The sequence below is a fragment of the Falco punctatus genome (assembly GCF_963210335.1).
Source record: "Falco punctatus genome assembly, chromosome: 7".
Taxonomy (NCBI): domain Eukaryota; kingdom Metazoa; phylum Chordata; class Aves; order Falconiformes; family Falconidae; genus Falco; species Falco punctatus.
The window spans coordinates 72,617,801-72,630,910 of record NC_137587.1 but is presented as its reverse complement, the minus strand read 5'-3'; the positions used below and the strand labels follow the sequence as shown (position 1 = coordinate 72,630,910).

The following is a 13,110-nucleotide window of genomic DNA, read 5'->3' as shown; positions in this document are numbered from 1 at the left end:
ATACAGAGGTGTTGACTCCTCCTCAGCCACTGAAGCCTTGGACACCTGTATTTGGGACACAGCACCCCAAGGAACCAGCCCTCCCTCAACCCTGCAGACACAGGCTTCCAAAGACCAGGCAGGCTGAGATGGATTCCTCACGTTTATTGGGAAAGTGACAATACAGCGACTGACTCAGAGCGCTCCTCGGGGCGTTTTGAAGTTCATCCCTACGGTGGGCTGTGTCACCTGCAGGTTGGACAGGCTGCCGAAGTCCTGGAAAACAGTGAGGGACTGGAATCAGTCCAACTCGACTACCCTGCCCACCATCTGTGCCTGACCCCGCTGATGGTGGCGGCAGATTCTGCCAGAGAGGAGTGGGAAGCGTGAACAGGCTGTGGTAGCATGAAGGATGCACTTGCATGCCCAGTAAGAGGGGAGACGACCACCCCACTCGAGAGACTGGCTCACTGGTGAGGGAATCTGAACTTTTTATGGATGAACCCACACTCACCCCCACCCAGCGAGCCAAGAGGGCGGCCCCTGGGTCAGCACCCTAGGGTGCTGCAGGAGGAGGGGAGGGCAAGGAGCACACCTGCCCTGCCAGCAGGGTCCCAGGCAAAGCCACCATGCTGCTCCCCTCCCAAGAGCCCTATGGGGATGAATTCACCTGCAGGTTGCAGGGCACAGGGACCCCCTCCACGTGCCCAGAGTGCCAAAGCCTTCAGCCAACACCAGAGCCCCTCGGGGCTGCAGGACTGCTGCCCAGGCTGGGGACAGCTGGGGCCACTTACCAGGAGCTTCAGCATTTCCTTGGTGTCTGGGTCCACTTCGATGATCTCCTGGTCAAGAGCAGAGACCTGGGGACAAAGGAGAGAGAGACACAGTTTGAGGAGGCCCCACAGCCACATCCCTGCTGCCACCAGGCTGTCCCCACAACACAGTCCTGTCCCACCGCAAACAAGATCCCACTGCGGGGAAGGGCTCCAGCAACAGAACGAGTCAGGAGGACCCCGCTGGCACCCAGCCCTCTGGCCAAAACATTGTGAGAGGCCCCACAGCAGCACAGGCCCTGCGGAGGGAGCAGAGCCTGTTCCACAGCAAGTCTCTGGGAACCCAAGGCCAAACCAGCTCCACACCACAGCTGCCCAGAGAAGCTGGGTTGGGTTCACAACTGCAGCACCAGTCCTAGTGGTCACCACCAACACTCACGCTCATCCTGTGATGTAAGTCCCCAGGGCTGGAGCCCCACCACCACAGTGCCAGATGAGTGACCATCTGGGCTGTCCCACCCTCAATGCATGAGGCCTCCAGCTCTTGAATCCCTGAGCAACCTCCTCCAGCCCTCTCCAGACCCCAAACTTTATCTCCACATGCTTCCTTCCCCAAGAGGCTACGTTACACCAGTATTTTTGTAAGAATCATAACACAGGTTCAGCTAACACTGCGTCAACAGCTACAGCAGCTTCCCCACCCCGGGTCCCTGCAGGGGCGACCTCCTCCACCAGCACCACCTCATCCTGCCTTCAGCAGCTCTACCAGAAGCTGATCAGGGAGATCTGGAAGGGGGGCAAGATGCACCGTGTCTGAAGGCTACAGGGTTTGGTGGAGACGGGATCGACACCACTGAACACAGGGAGCTCCTCGCCCTGCACCTTGCCCTGCGCTGTTAACAATCCTGTTCCGGGTGACACCAGCCCCCTAAGGATGCAGGTTTAAGGCAAGAGGGGGGTTCACCAACTCCCTCTTCAGTGACATCTGCTGAACAGTAGGCTTTAAGTCACTCCGAAATATCTACCTGCATCCCATCCAGTTATTTTTTTTCCCTCCTTTTAAGCCAGGAAAATCAAGGACGGGGATCATCTGCTGAGCGGCAGCAGTGCCGAACTGCTTTTCCCACCCCCGGCAGCAGCTTCGGAGGGGGTACCCCGACCCACCCCAGCCCCACCGGCTCCCGGGCTGAGGAGGGGCCGCTAACGGAGGCACCCCCGGGCGGGACCGACAGGTGCCGACGCCGCTGAGCGCAGCCAGAGCCTCACCTCGGGGACATAGTTGTCCCTCCGCTCCCTCTCCTCCTCCTGCAGTTTGATGGAGATGCCTCGGACGGGTCCCCTCTGAATGCGCTTCATCAGGTGGGTGACATACCTGCGGGGGACACGGCGCCGTCCAGGGCTCCCCCCACTGCCAGAGCCCCTCCCCCCACCTCCCCAAACTGCGCGGCCGGGTTCCCCGGGCTGGGCAAGTGTCCGACCGCAACAGGGCCCGGAGGGCGAGGGCGGCCCCCCCGGCACGGGAAGGCGGTCGGGCTCCTCTCCCTGCACTATCGGTGACCGGGCCACGGGCGGGGCCGCGATCACTTTCGGATGCAGGTTCGCAGGAACCCCCTGACCCCGCCTCACCCCGCGATCTTGTTGCGCAGCTTCTTGCTGGGGATGATGGCGATCTCCTCGCACACCCGCTTGTTGGTGTGGAAGTCGTTCCCCAGGCGGGTGTAGTACTTCTCGATGATGACTCTGGCGGCCTTCTTCACGGTCTTCGTCCGGACGCGTCCCTGGGCGGGTGGGAGGCAGCGGGACCGCGCTCAGGCCCCCGCCGGCCGCCTCACCCCGGCCCTCTCTCCAGCCCCCTCCCCAGGGCCTCCTCTGGCCCGCCCGGCCCCCGCTCCCTGCCCCGCTCCCGGCAGCCGCCCCACGCCCCGGGCGGAGCAGCCCCGGCGGCGGATGGCGGCGGATGGCGGCGGCGGCATCGGCATCACTTACCATGGCGGCGGCAGCCGCGGAGAGAGAGCAAAGGATGACGGGAGGCGCGCAAGGCAGCCGGGAGCCCGCGGCGCCTGCAGCGCCCCGAGCGGCTCGGAGGGCGCCTGCAGCGGCCCGAGGGGGCTAGGCGCCAGGGGGCGGGGCTCCGCGCGCTGCCCCGGGTCCCAGCGCCCGCCGCAGGGCCCGGCTGGGAGCCCCAGCGGCCGCGTCCAGCGCCGGGCCCGGGCTGCAGCGGCCTCAGCACCGCCCCGCTCCCCGCGGCAGCCAAGGGGGCACCTCAGGGGAAAGCAGGTGCCCCAGGAGGCACCAGTTGGTTCCACACTAGGCTGTGATGGAGAGACATAGCCCCCTCGAACTCAGCACACCCACGAGGGGGCCTCGGCCCACCGGAGCATCACCCCACCCAGCAACACGAGAAGTAGCCGCTGCAAGAGAGGGAAGGGGGAGGGAAGAGTGAGCCCAAAGTCCCCCTCCGGCAGCACGGGGCACCCAGCATAGGCAGCCCCACTACACCCCAAGCTCTGCTCAGCCCTCTGACACGCTGTCAGCGGGACCCCTGGAGTCCCTCTCCCCTGTGGGAGAGTCCAGCAGGCCACCCTCCTCCACCGAGCAGGTGGGAACACACCGGGAGCCACAGGACACTCCAATTAACCCCAACTCACTGCTGTAAGTAGGAGCCAGGCTCAGACTGCAGCTCCCCTTCTACAGGCCCCTGCGTGGGGCCCTGGGCAAAGACGTGTCCCTGCACAGCACTACCTTCCAGCTGGGCCAGCACCCCACCAGGCCGCATCCCCGCTTCTCCCCGCTGTCGCAGCACCAAGAACTAAGGCTAAGAGACAGCACAGCCAGCAGCAGTCACAGGGCTCTCACACAAAGCACACAGGCAAGGAGCACAAGAAGGTCAGGATTTTTTTTTTTTTGCTGCAACGTGTTTATTATGTGCCAAAAACTACACCACAGCTTACTCCACGCATCTGTAGGAGAGTGCAGTCTTGCCTGCATATACTACAATGAGGTAGAGACTTCACACACAGCTTCACAAAACCCCACAAAGAGCAGCTGGGATATGCAACAATGCAACATCAGCTCAGCAGGAAAAAAAAAAAAGGGAGAAATTATGACACTGGTTCTTTGGCACACAGCTTCCAATAGAGGGGAAAGTAAAACAAAAAAGTAATAAAGTTCTCAAATCCCAGCAGCAGCATTTCTATTGACTGCACTGTTACTCCATACGTTTCGTAAAGGAAAGGAAAAGTACTTGTCCCCTCTAAGAGAAAGGGCTCCTATGAACCTTCATCTGTCCACCGAAACGCAGCCCTTTTTTAGCTAGTTACAAAAGAAAAGTAAGTCCTGTGACTTTGTGATTAAAAACCTCTATCAACCCCCCCTTAAGTGCAACTTAAAAAAGTGCAACAAACTATTTAAAACTATATACAGCAGCTCAGAGATCGTTTATCTGGTCCAGTTTCAAATCCAAAAAAAGCCTGTCCTGTTGCAAACCCCTCGATTTACAACTTTCCACCAGCAGCCCCCAGACACAAATTGCAATAATGTTAAAAGCTGCCAGGAAAGAAAAAATCTCTCGTTTCAAACGACTTAAAAACTGTTTAAGAGTGTAAAAAGGAACTGGTAAAAACCCTTGAGCGTAAAATATGAAATATGATTTGGTTTAAATGAAGAGCAAAGTCTCCTTGTTGTTACAGTAAAAAACACCAGCTGAACATTCAGTTCTTTATGCCATCTGAAGATGGGGGTTAAATGAATGGAAAGGCACTGTATGGCAACTGCAAAAAAATGGAGCCAATGAGACCTGCATTATTACCATCAGTATTGCAAGGAATGTAAAAAAGCGCCTTTAATAAATAAAAAACCTAGGTGAAGGCATCTACATAAACACCTTCTCAACACGTGGCCCTTTTTTTTTTTTGCTTCTCATCAGCAAACTAGGAACCAAAGTCTGGGAACTGCAGAATCGCTTGAGGGGCGCTCCCCCCCCTCAAAAAAACCCCAAACAAAACCCGACAAAATTCACTGTGCATTAGTGCAGAAACAAAAAGACCAGCAAGTGCAAACGTGAATGTAAGAATTTTTTTTCCCCATTAGTCCTCAGGAAGTGCGTTCCCAGCCTGGGTCTGGCACCAGCAGGCACGCTCGTGCGCTCTCCACTTGGCAGGTTAACAAAAGGACTTTCTCCTGCGCCTGCGGCAGCCTCCGAGCCTCAGCAACCTCTTTAGCTGGAGTCTCTGTTCTTCTGGTTGCGCATCAGCGGGCGGTGGTGACGCAGGACCTCCATGGAGTGCTGCCAGTGCCAGCAAGAGCGGCAGAAGTACTTGAAGCAGATCTGCAGGGAGAGCAGAGAGGCAGCACCATGGGGCAGGGGCTTCCAGGCAAGGTGAGCAGACAGCGGCCGCTGGCAAAGCCCCATCCTATCCCTCCCTGCGCAGGGCTGCAGACCAGGCCAGTGCAGCTGATCTGCGAAGTGCAGGGAGGGAATTCTGCACGCTGCTGGAGGGCAGGTTTTGCTCAGCTCCCAGCACAGCCCCTTCTAGATAGATCTGAAAACCCATAAGCAGGCACAGGCCAGCAGCAGCACTGGGGGGGGGGGGCGGGCACTCGCAGGCAGGGATGGGGCAGCAACCAGGCTCTGCCAGCACTCACTGTGTCCCTGCTGCCAGTGGAGCGGAGCGTGCCGCTCACCCTCCATCTAGGCTCCACAGGAAGCCGCAGGACCCTGGCTGAGCTCCTTCACCCGTAACAAGTGGGGGTCAGCCAGAGTTCCCTACATCTCTGGCAGTCCCAGGACCCATGGCAGGGTGACAGCATTCTAACTTCCAGCTTGTCACAGCTTACAGAGCAGTGGCCTCCTCTCAGGGACAGCCTGCTGCACACTGCTGACCATGGCGGGCCCTGGCACTACAGGCACAGCGCCGGTGGAGCCACAGCATCCCTGGCTCAAGGCAGGGTGGAAAGCTGCCCCTGCTTCCTGATGAGCCTTGCAGCTGCCCCCCAGGAGGGCTGCACCTCCTCCAGCACGGGGCTCTTGTGCCAATGCTTCATCCTCCCCACTCAGCGAGGGACAGCAGGTTATCCCCAGGCACTGCAGTGCTCGGCTGCAGTCGATGGTGCTGCCCCTCCTTGAGGAATCCCCCAGGCGCTGCAGCCCAGAGCCAAGCACAGCTGGGCAGGGAAAGCCTCACCTGATCTCTGCAGAAGAAAGGGCCAGGCTGGGCGCTGCAGACTTGGCACATGGAGTCCTCCAGGTACGGGTCAATCTGAACCTGCAGGAGAACCAGGCAGTGGGCACAGACCAGCACTGCCTGCTCCCAGGGCAGCCCCAACCCACTGCCCTGGGTACTCCAAACCCACCACCCCTTGCAGCTGGCGGAGCAGCAGCTCGCCACCTCACTCTGCCTCCACAGGGACACGGGGCAGGCTCTGCACACTGTGGTGCTCCCAGCGGTATCACCAGTCACACATGGATTCAACTCCCCAGGCTGCCCCTTTGGCCCCACTCACCTTTTTAGTAAACTTTGTAGTTTTGATTTCCACAAATGCAGCAGTCACTGCCTTCAGGTAGCTGCGCTGGTTGTTAAAGGTGACACGGCCAGACCCTGGAACAAGCCAGAGCAGAAGCGTTAGACTGATCCAGCACCTACAAGAGGAATCAGTGGAGGCCCAGAAGGCCCTGCTGCCAGCACCACCCCTTCCCCCAGTGCAGTTCAGCCACAAGCAGGGAAGCAGCTTTTGCAGTGAGACTGTATCCAGGGCCTGGTGGCCCTGCCTGCCTCCTTCCCCAGGCAGTAACAAAAGCACAGCAGGCAGTGGAGAGCAGAAAGTCTTTTCCACAGACCCCTCCAGGCTGGTTAAGATGTGAGCTTACAGGCAGCAGCACTCCCAAGATGCCAAGGTACTGCTGAGGGCCACGCAGCAGCGGGCTCCATGCCTGCACCTGAAATAAGTCAGTGCTGAGACAGCTCAGCAGCTTTTATTTTAAGACTCCCACTCATTTGGAGCCTTGTATTTTGTAGCTTCATTGCCAGTCAGCAGCGTTCCTGTACCACTTGCTTCCAGTCAAGTTTTGTTAAGCTCCAGAAAGACGTATCTGTGCTTACCTGTGAGGTTTTTTGGTGTAAGGGGAGCTTTGGCTGTTACAAGACTACCCTGCATGCATGCTGGCAGACTGCTAGACCTCAGCTCACCACTGACAGCCCCAGTGCAAAGCATTACCCAGAACCCATCTACTCCTCCCCTGCAGGATCACACAAGACCCAAGCTGGAGGGCCTGGATCTGGTTTGGGGTTACACTGTGTACAGGGACTGCAGCTGCACTCAGGGGATCCTTTCAAGAGGGTCCCCCCCACCTCCTAGTGTGACTCCATGAAAGCTGCCTGGACAACAGCTTTCTGTTGACGCTGATCAGCTGGTCTCAAAGGCAGCTCCTCTTAACTAGTCAGGGATTTCTCAGTGCACGCCCCCAGCAGGGTCATCCCCTACCCGAGATGATTTGGCACAAGGCAGGTTACACACAGAGGTCTTTCCCCAAGAAGCCTTCTGCCAAGCCAGGGCCAGCAGTCAGGCAAGCCTGAGGCAGCATCTCAGCACAGGAGATGCTTCAGTCAACACAGAATTAGGGTAGGGTTTAGTTACTGAAGTTGAGTTTGTATTGCTACAGCTTTAAGACAACTTTGAGTGCTGAAGTGCCAGTCTGCTGCTGTAAGCCAGAGATCTCAGCTACTTGAGGAAGCAATCTCTGCACAAAGCCACAGGAGGCTTTGAGGTCATGCTCTAGGACCTCACAGTGCCAGCACGGGGCAGGTTGGTGTGCAAGACTTCATCCATGCTCATACTAAGAATTTGAAGTCTCATACTTCCATTCCCAACCCCTTGGGACTGTCACCTCAAAGCCACTGCAGCATGACAAGCATGTCCTAAGCCGAAGCCTTGACCAGAAAAGCCTGAAAGCTGTCTAAAGACAGTGACAAGCAGGCAGCTCTACACTACCAAGCTCTGATGTTGTTCCTGCCTGGCAACACACACTAGATTCATGATCCCTTCTTAAAACTTGCTGCAGCCTGAGCCTGGAAAGTTAGTCCTCATGCCCAAGCTGCAGGGTTTTTCCCCACACAGACCAGTCACCTCAGTGCTATACCCTGGCCCAGAAGGCCACCAGGGAGGTACAGGGGACAGATGTCATGATGTGACATTTCAGCTCCTACAACATGAATGGTAAGAGCTCCATTCCCCTTTTGGAGGCTGTCTCAGCAGGGCACAGGGCTGCTCTCTTCATGCAGAAGTGTTACTTTACTCTTACTTACTGCAGAGGCTGCACCTGTGACCTGCCCCTCAGGCACACAGCCCTCTCTGGGAGGTGGGACCCCAGAGGGGGCTTCATCTTTTCCACCTGCAAGAGTACAGTAAGTCTACCTGACCAGAGGTCATGGCTCAGGGCAGCAGCTTGAACTACAGGCAGCAGACTTGCTGCCTGTGGCAGTTTGTGGTTTCAGCCCCATCAGGGGGAGTGTTCTCTCCAACAGTGACTCACCATCTTCAGCACCTCTGACTCCAGGAAGGCTGAAGCCCTGAGCTGAGGGGGACATGCCATTCCCCAGCAGACCCAGCCAGAAGACTAAGCAGGGGCCCTCTCCATCTGCACTACCAGCTGCCTTGGAAGCCCAAAGCAACAGCACCCTGAAGGGGAACCAACAGGACAGCAGGGCCAGGACCCTGCCCACACCCCTGCCCTATTCCTGCTGCCCAGCAGCTGGCACCACCCCAGCAGCAAGGGCCAGCAGCTAGTGGGTCTGAGTTTGCCCCCCCAGGCAGCAGAAGCCAGGTGAGACCCACAGCTGTCTTTGCTCTGGGGACAGAAAGGCAGCTAAAGCAGCATCTAACAACCATTAACAGCACTGAACAAGGGCAGAAACCCCTTCAGCAATGCCCAAAGAGATATTAAAAGCCTCAACCTACTCTGCAATGATCTAGGTCCTGCCAGTTCCCAGGCAGGTCAGCTCTGCCAGCCCTCTCCAGGGCTGGTCTTACCTCCCCACAGCTGGGAGGTGAGGAGCATCACCTGTGGAAGAGGCTGGCTGGACACATACTCCCAGAGCAGGCAGAAGCAGAGCCTGGCACCCTGGGCAGTCTTCCCCATTGAGGGAACAAGCAAAGGTCACTGCTGCAGCCTCCCTGGAGCATGCTGTAGGCTACTACTGCTCCTGGCAGGATCATCACTTACCAATGGGATACTTGTGCTTGTCCGTGTCTATGCCAGCATAGACCACCCCTCCAAACAGGTCATACATGACTGCTGCCAGGGCCTCTGCGTTCAGCATCCCATGCAGGGCCCCCACAAACACAGTCTTGCTGGGATCAAGCCGCTGGGATGGACTGCGCACGAAGTTGCTGTCTGCCAGCACCCACGGAATCACCTGCACCTGAAACCACACACAAGCAGGTCAGGTCAGCCAAGGGCCTGCAGAGCCACATGCTGTGCTGCTCCACAGTGCCCTCAGCTGACAGCAGAGGCCATCCCAGACTCTCTGACTTCACCCCCAACCCGCAAAATCACTTTATTATTGCTGCTCAGGGCCTGCAGCCCAGGGCACTACAGCTCTGGAGCTCCAGACACCTCCAGAGAGCCCACAAGGCCTTTTCAAGGGAAAAACTGCCACACCACTCTGCTTCCAGACAAAACTGAATCCAAAACACTGCTCCCTCAGGGGCCAGCAGCCAGAAAACTGTGTACAAGTAGATTTTACCTACGGCCTGCACCTATGTCTACAGCCCAGTCAGATGCCTCCATGCACAGGAGCTTGTTGTTGGAGATCAATGGAACAACCCACCCACTATCAATTTCAGCAGGAGCTTCCATCTGCTCAACAGCAGATACAGGGCTCTGAAGAGGAGAAACTTCTGCCAGAGCTAAATCACCAAGCATGAAAGTGCTGCCAATAGCCAGACACCAGGAGAGGTGTCTGGAGTGCAATTAGTTTCTGCCTGTCTAGATAAGAGAATCTCAATTCTTTAACACCACAAACTCACACAGTTGTACCTGATCTATAGCTAAGGTCCCCTTTACAGGAAAGCCAGCCTGGGCCACTGGCAGCCTCAGCACCTTCAGCACACAGGTCAGCCAGCCACAGCTCTGCTGGGGAGCAGCTGCAGTTACAGCTGTGGATCCAAAATATCTGCCTGCAGTGAGCATGAAAGCCATTTGTTCTGCAAGCAGACAAGGCCTAAAGCAGCACCAAAGGATCAGAGTCTGTCTCTGCAAGCAAGAGTGTGCTGAAAGAAACAGTAAACTCCCTGTTCCCGTGCTCCTTTCCAGCTAACTGAAGCTGTTTGGCTTCACAAAGCCAGGGTCTGCCCCAGATCCAGGAACTCCAGGTCACAGTTTGACACAAGCTGTTGTGAAGGACAAACTGCAATTTGACACTTCCGTCCTTGCCTGCATCCAGCCTCACCGAAGGAACACATCAGTTAAAGATGGCCTCAAAGAGCCGGTTTGACTTCTGTTGCTCTGTTTTAGCCCTGCTTTCCTGGAGCAGAGTAACACCGTGCATGCCCCCTCGCCTCCAAGGATCTTACCAGGACCCCCTGTTGCCATCTCTAAAGCTGCTCTCACGGGTCTGCTCACCTCTTTGCAGCGCATCCTGCGGCTGGACATCTTGAAGTAGTATTCACTGAGCCCATCAGGGCTCAGCAGGTCCTGGGAGCATGCCTGGAGCAAGGCACGCACAGATTTCTCCGACTCAAACACCAGGTAGACATATCCTTTAGATGCAAATGGGGAAAAAAGTGGTTGTTAGAACTGTAGTGGAGGAGAAAGATCATCCCAGTTTGCAGACACCCTCAACAAAAAAAACCCCAACCACTCAGATGCCGCCCAAAATATCTGCACTGCATCTTCCTTGCTGTCCCCAACTCCTTTTTAGGGGAGGGCAGCAGTTTGCAACACCTGCCTCAGTAGACTATGTATGAGCTCCACCAATGATGCACAGAGTCCAGCCAAGCAGGGAAAGAGCCCAAACTCAGCACAACACTGGAAGCAGGCTGCCCACATCCTATGCCATGTGTGCCACTGTGCCCCCTGCACAAAGGCACATCCAGACATGACAGGTGGGCACCACCAGTCTGGCCACTGCATACTCTGCAGGAAAACAGACTCTGCTTCGCATTTAGAATGTCTCAGCCCAGAAATTTAAGTTCAGGGCTTTAAAGTCACTCCTGTCAGTGCCAGCACTCCACCTTCCATCGCTCTGGTGACAAAATGAGGCCATTAAGACACCACTGAGCCTACACACCAGCTACTCCTTACTCTGTAACTCTTACTACTTACACAACACATCAGCCCAGCTACTTCAGACAGGATTATGCCCCAGGTGCTGCTCAGCTCACCAGTCCCCACAGCCTGCCAGTTTGCTACAGACACATTTGGATTCACCACATGCGCTTTATGCCAAGGGTGGGCACACTTTGGGTGCTTGTGCTGGCAGTGGGGACTAGCAGCTATTGCCCAGAGCAAGACAGCTTGATCTGGGGCTCCAGAAGCACCAGAGACTTTCCCCCACCTCAGCCCTGCTAGGTATGGGTGTGGATGCCAGGTTTGAGATGACAGTGCTCTGCAACCCTGGTGCTGACCCAAGTGAGAGCGGGACATTTACCCTAGGTGCTCTGTACCATCCAGTCACCAGCATGCAGCCGTACCATCCCAGCATCTGTGCTGTAACATAGCATGGGAAAAAAGTAACCCTACCGTGTCGCTATTACCTTTAGGCATATTACCTTTGGGAGGGCAGCGTGGGTGTTTGCCATCCTTACCAGGCCACTCCACACTCAGTGAGCCAAAAACACGGAAGGTGTTGATCAGTCCAGCTACAGTCAGAAGGAGAGAAGTCAGTCTTCCCCAAAAAAGTTCTATCCTATACACCCTCCTGATGTCAAAACCCAAGGCCTCAGTGCAGGGCCAGGGGCTGCTCACCTTCTGTAATGTCCCATGGGACTCCTCCCAGGAACACTTTGCAGGAATAGACAGGGTTCTTGTAGTTTCGGGGAGGCAGCTGACCACTCCAGGTGCAGGTTGCTTCATTCACAGCTTGGACAAGCACAAGCAACAGTCAGTACGGGACCATTTTCTTTCCACTCTCCCATAGGTGTCCAAGCAAATCCCCATATTCCAGAACTGTAAGTGATCTGGAGACAGAGCTGCAGCAGCAACAGGCAGCTGCCCAAACAGCCGGCCGGTTCCCGGGTCTACCTGCCAACAGTCAGGCTTGTGCACAGAGAAAGGTCTGATCTGCCACAAACTCAACATCCAGCCACATTATCTGTACAGAGGCCACCTGCGTGCCCTCACAGAAGTACAGGACCATCATCATACACTGAAGCCTGCTGAGATCCATCATCCAACTTACCTGCTGCTTGCCTGTGAAGCCTGGCTTCTCTTTCGATACTGAAAGGGTCTTCTGGAGAGTCCAGGAGATCCCAGGAAGGCCATGCAGATGCTCCAGGCCATCTTTTTGATGCACTGGCTGGGGAGGAAGTTACTGCAGCCAGGGCAGCTTGATCTTGATCCAGTCGGGACCCCACTCCCATCTTTAGGGGGTCTCTTGACACCCCACTGAGGGGCAGGAAGGGCAGAGGGGGAGAGATGCGAAGGCTTGACTGCAAAAGAAAGCCCACATTAAAACCCAGCTTCTGTGTAAGAGCACATAATACTAGAGGTCATGCATCACACCAGGGCCCCAACTTCACCCACAGCAGAAGAGGCTCTGTGATCTCCTGTTCTCTTGAGACCCTGAGGTCTGGCACAGGCAGGAAAGGAGCCACCTCACCTATCCCAGCAGCCTGATGGGAGCATAGTTTCCCTGGGAAAGGCCTGCCCCTGCAGCCATTTCCCACTGAACCCATGCCAAATTATTATCAGCAGAGATAGTTAAGCAGGAGACACCTCGCAGACCACAAGACCAACAGCTTCCCCATGCCTGCACAGCCTCAAGGACAGCTGACACCCCCCATCCAGGCAACAACAACTACTCCAGGAAGAGCCTCATGTTTTGCTTCAGGCCCCGCCTGCCACAGGCAGGGCTCACTGGCAGCACCCATGAGCTCTGCAGGCAGGCAGCTGGCTCTCACCCTCCACACACCAGCTCCCAGGCCTGCCTGACCAGGGTGTGGGCTTAGCTGGCTGCAGACCCAACTGTTTGCAGGTTTAACACTCCTCTTTCAGGGTGGAAGGAGTAAGAGCACAGATTAATAAAACAGCAGGGATGTGAGACACTGTGCAGCTTAGAGTGCCAGCCGCTCTGTGGATTGAGCTGTGCGCTGCTGCAGCACAGCCGCCCACACCAAGGCCATGCTGAGGAAGACCTGACCT

General features: G+C 56.4%; 2 protein-coding genes across 8 annotated transcripts in view; both read right to left on the bottom strand.

The window, feature by feature from the left end:
- Window positions 1-129: 129 nt before the first annotated feature.
- On the bottom strand, window positions 130-2,858 carry RPS17 (ribosomal protein S17). 2 transcript variants are annotated; one of them, XM_080397149.1, is made up of 5 exons: window positions 2,739-2,858; window positions 2,379-2,530; window positions 2,019-2,124; window positions 774-839; window positions 130-255 (listed from the first exon to the last, which is right to left on the bottom strand). In XM_080397149.1, exons 1-5 carry the CDS (start codon window positions 2,739-2,741, stop codon window positions 175-177), a joined length of 408 nt encoding a protein of 135 aa, XP_080253275.1. In that variant the 5' UTR covers window positions 2,742-2,858; the 3' UTR covers window positions 130-174. The 2 variants fall into 2 exon arrangements, with proteins under 2 accessions (XP_080253275.1, XP_080253276.1); XM_080397150.1 differs by lacking the exon at window positions 2,739-2,858 and adding an exon at window positions 2,710-2,720 and having other exon boundaries at window positions 2,379-2,531.
- Window positions 2,859-3,490: 632 nt separating this feature from the next.
- CPEB1 (cytoplasmic polyadenylation element binding protein 1) overlaps window positions 3,491-13,110 on the bottom strand; it is a 43,095-nt gene continuing 33,475 nt past the window's right edge. For all 6 annotated transcript variants that reach the window (XM_080397127.1, XM_080397126.1, XM_080397128.1 and 3 more), the window contains 8 exons: window positions 12,149-12,398; window positions 11,716-11,829; window positions 11,520-11,609; window positions 10,372-10,508; window positions 8,971-9,169; window positions 6,255-6,349; window positions 5,936-6,016; window positions 3,491-5,079 (listed from right to left, as the gene is read on the bottom strand). In XM_080397127.1, the coding sequence (XP_080253253.1) occupies window positions 4,969-5,079; window positions 5,936-6,016; window positions 6,255-6,349; window positions 8,971-9,169; window positions 10,372-10,508; window positions 11,520-11,609; window positions 11,716-11,829; window positions 12,149-12,398 (1,077 nt within the window). In that variant the 3' untranslated portion in view covers window positions 3,491-4,968. The remainder of the gene's footprint in view (window positions 5,080-5,935; window positions 6,017-6,254; window positions 6,350-8,970; window positions 9,170-10,371; window positions 10,509-11,519; window positions 11,610-11,715; window positions 11,830-12,148; window positions 12,399-13,110) is intronic.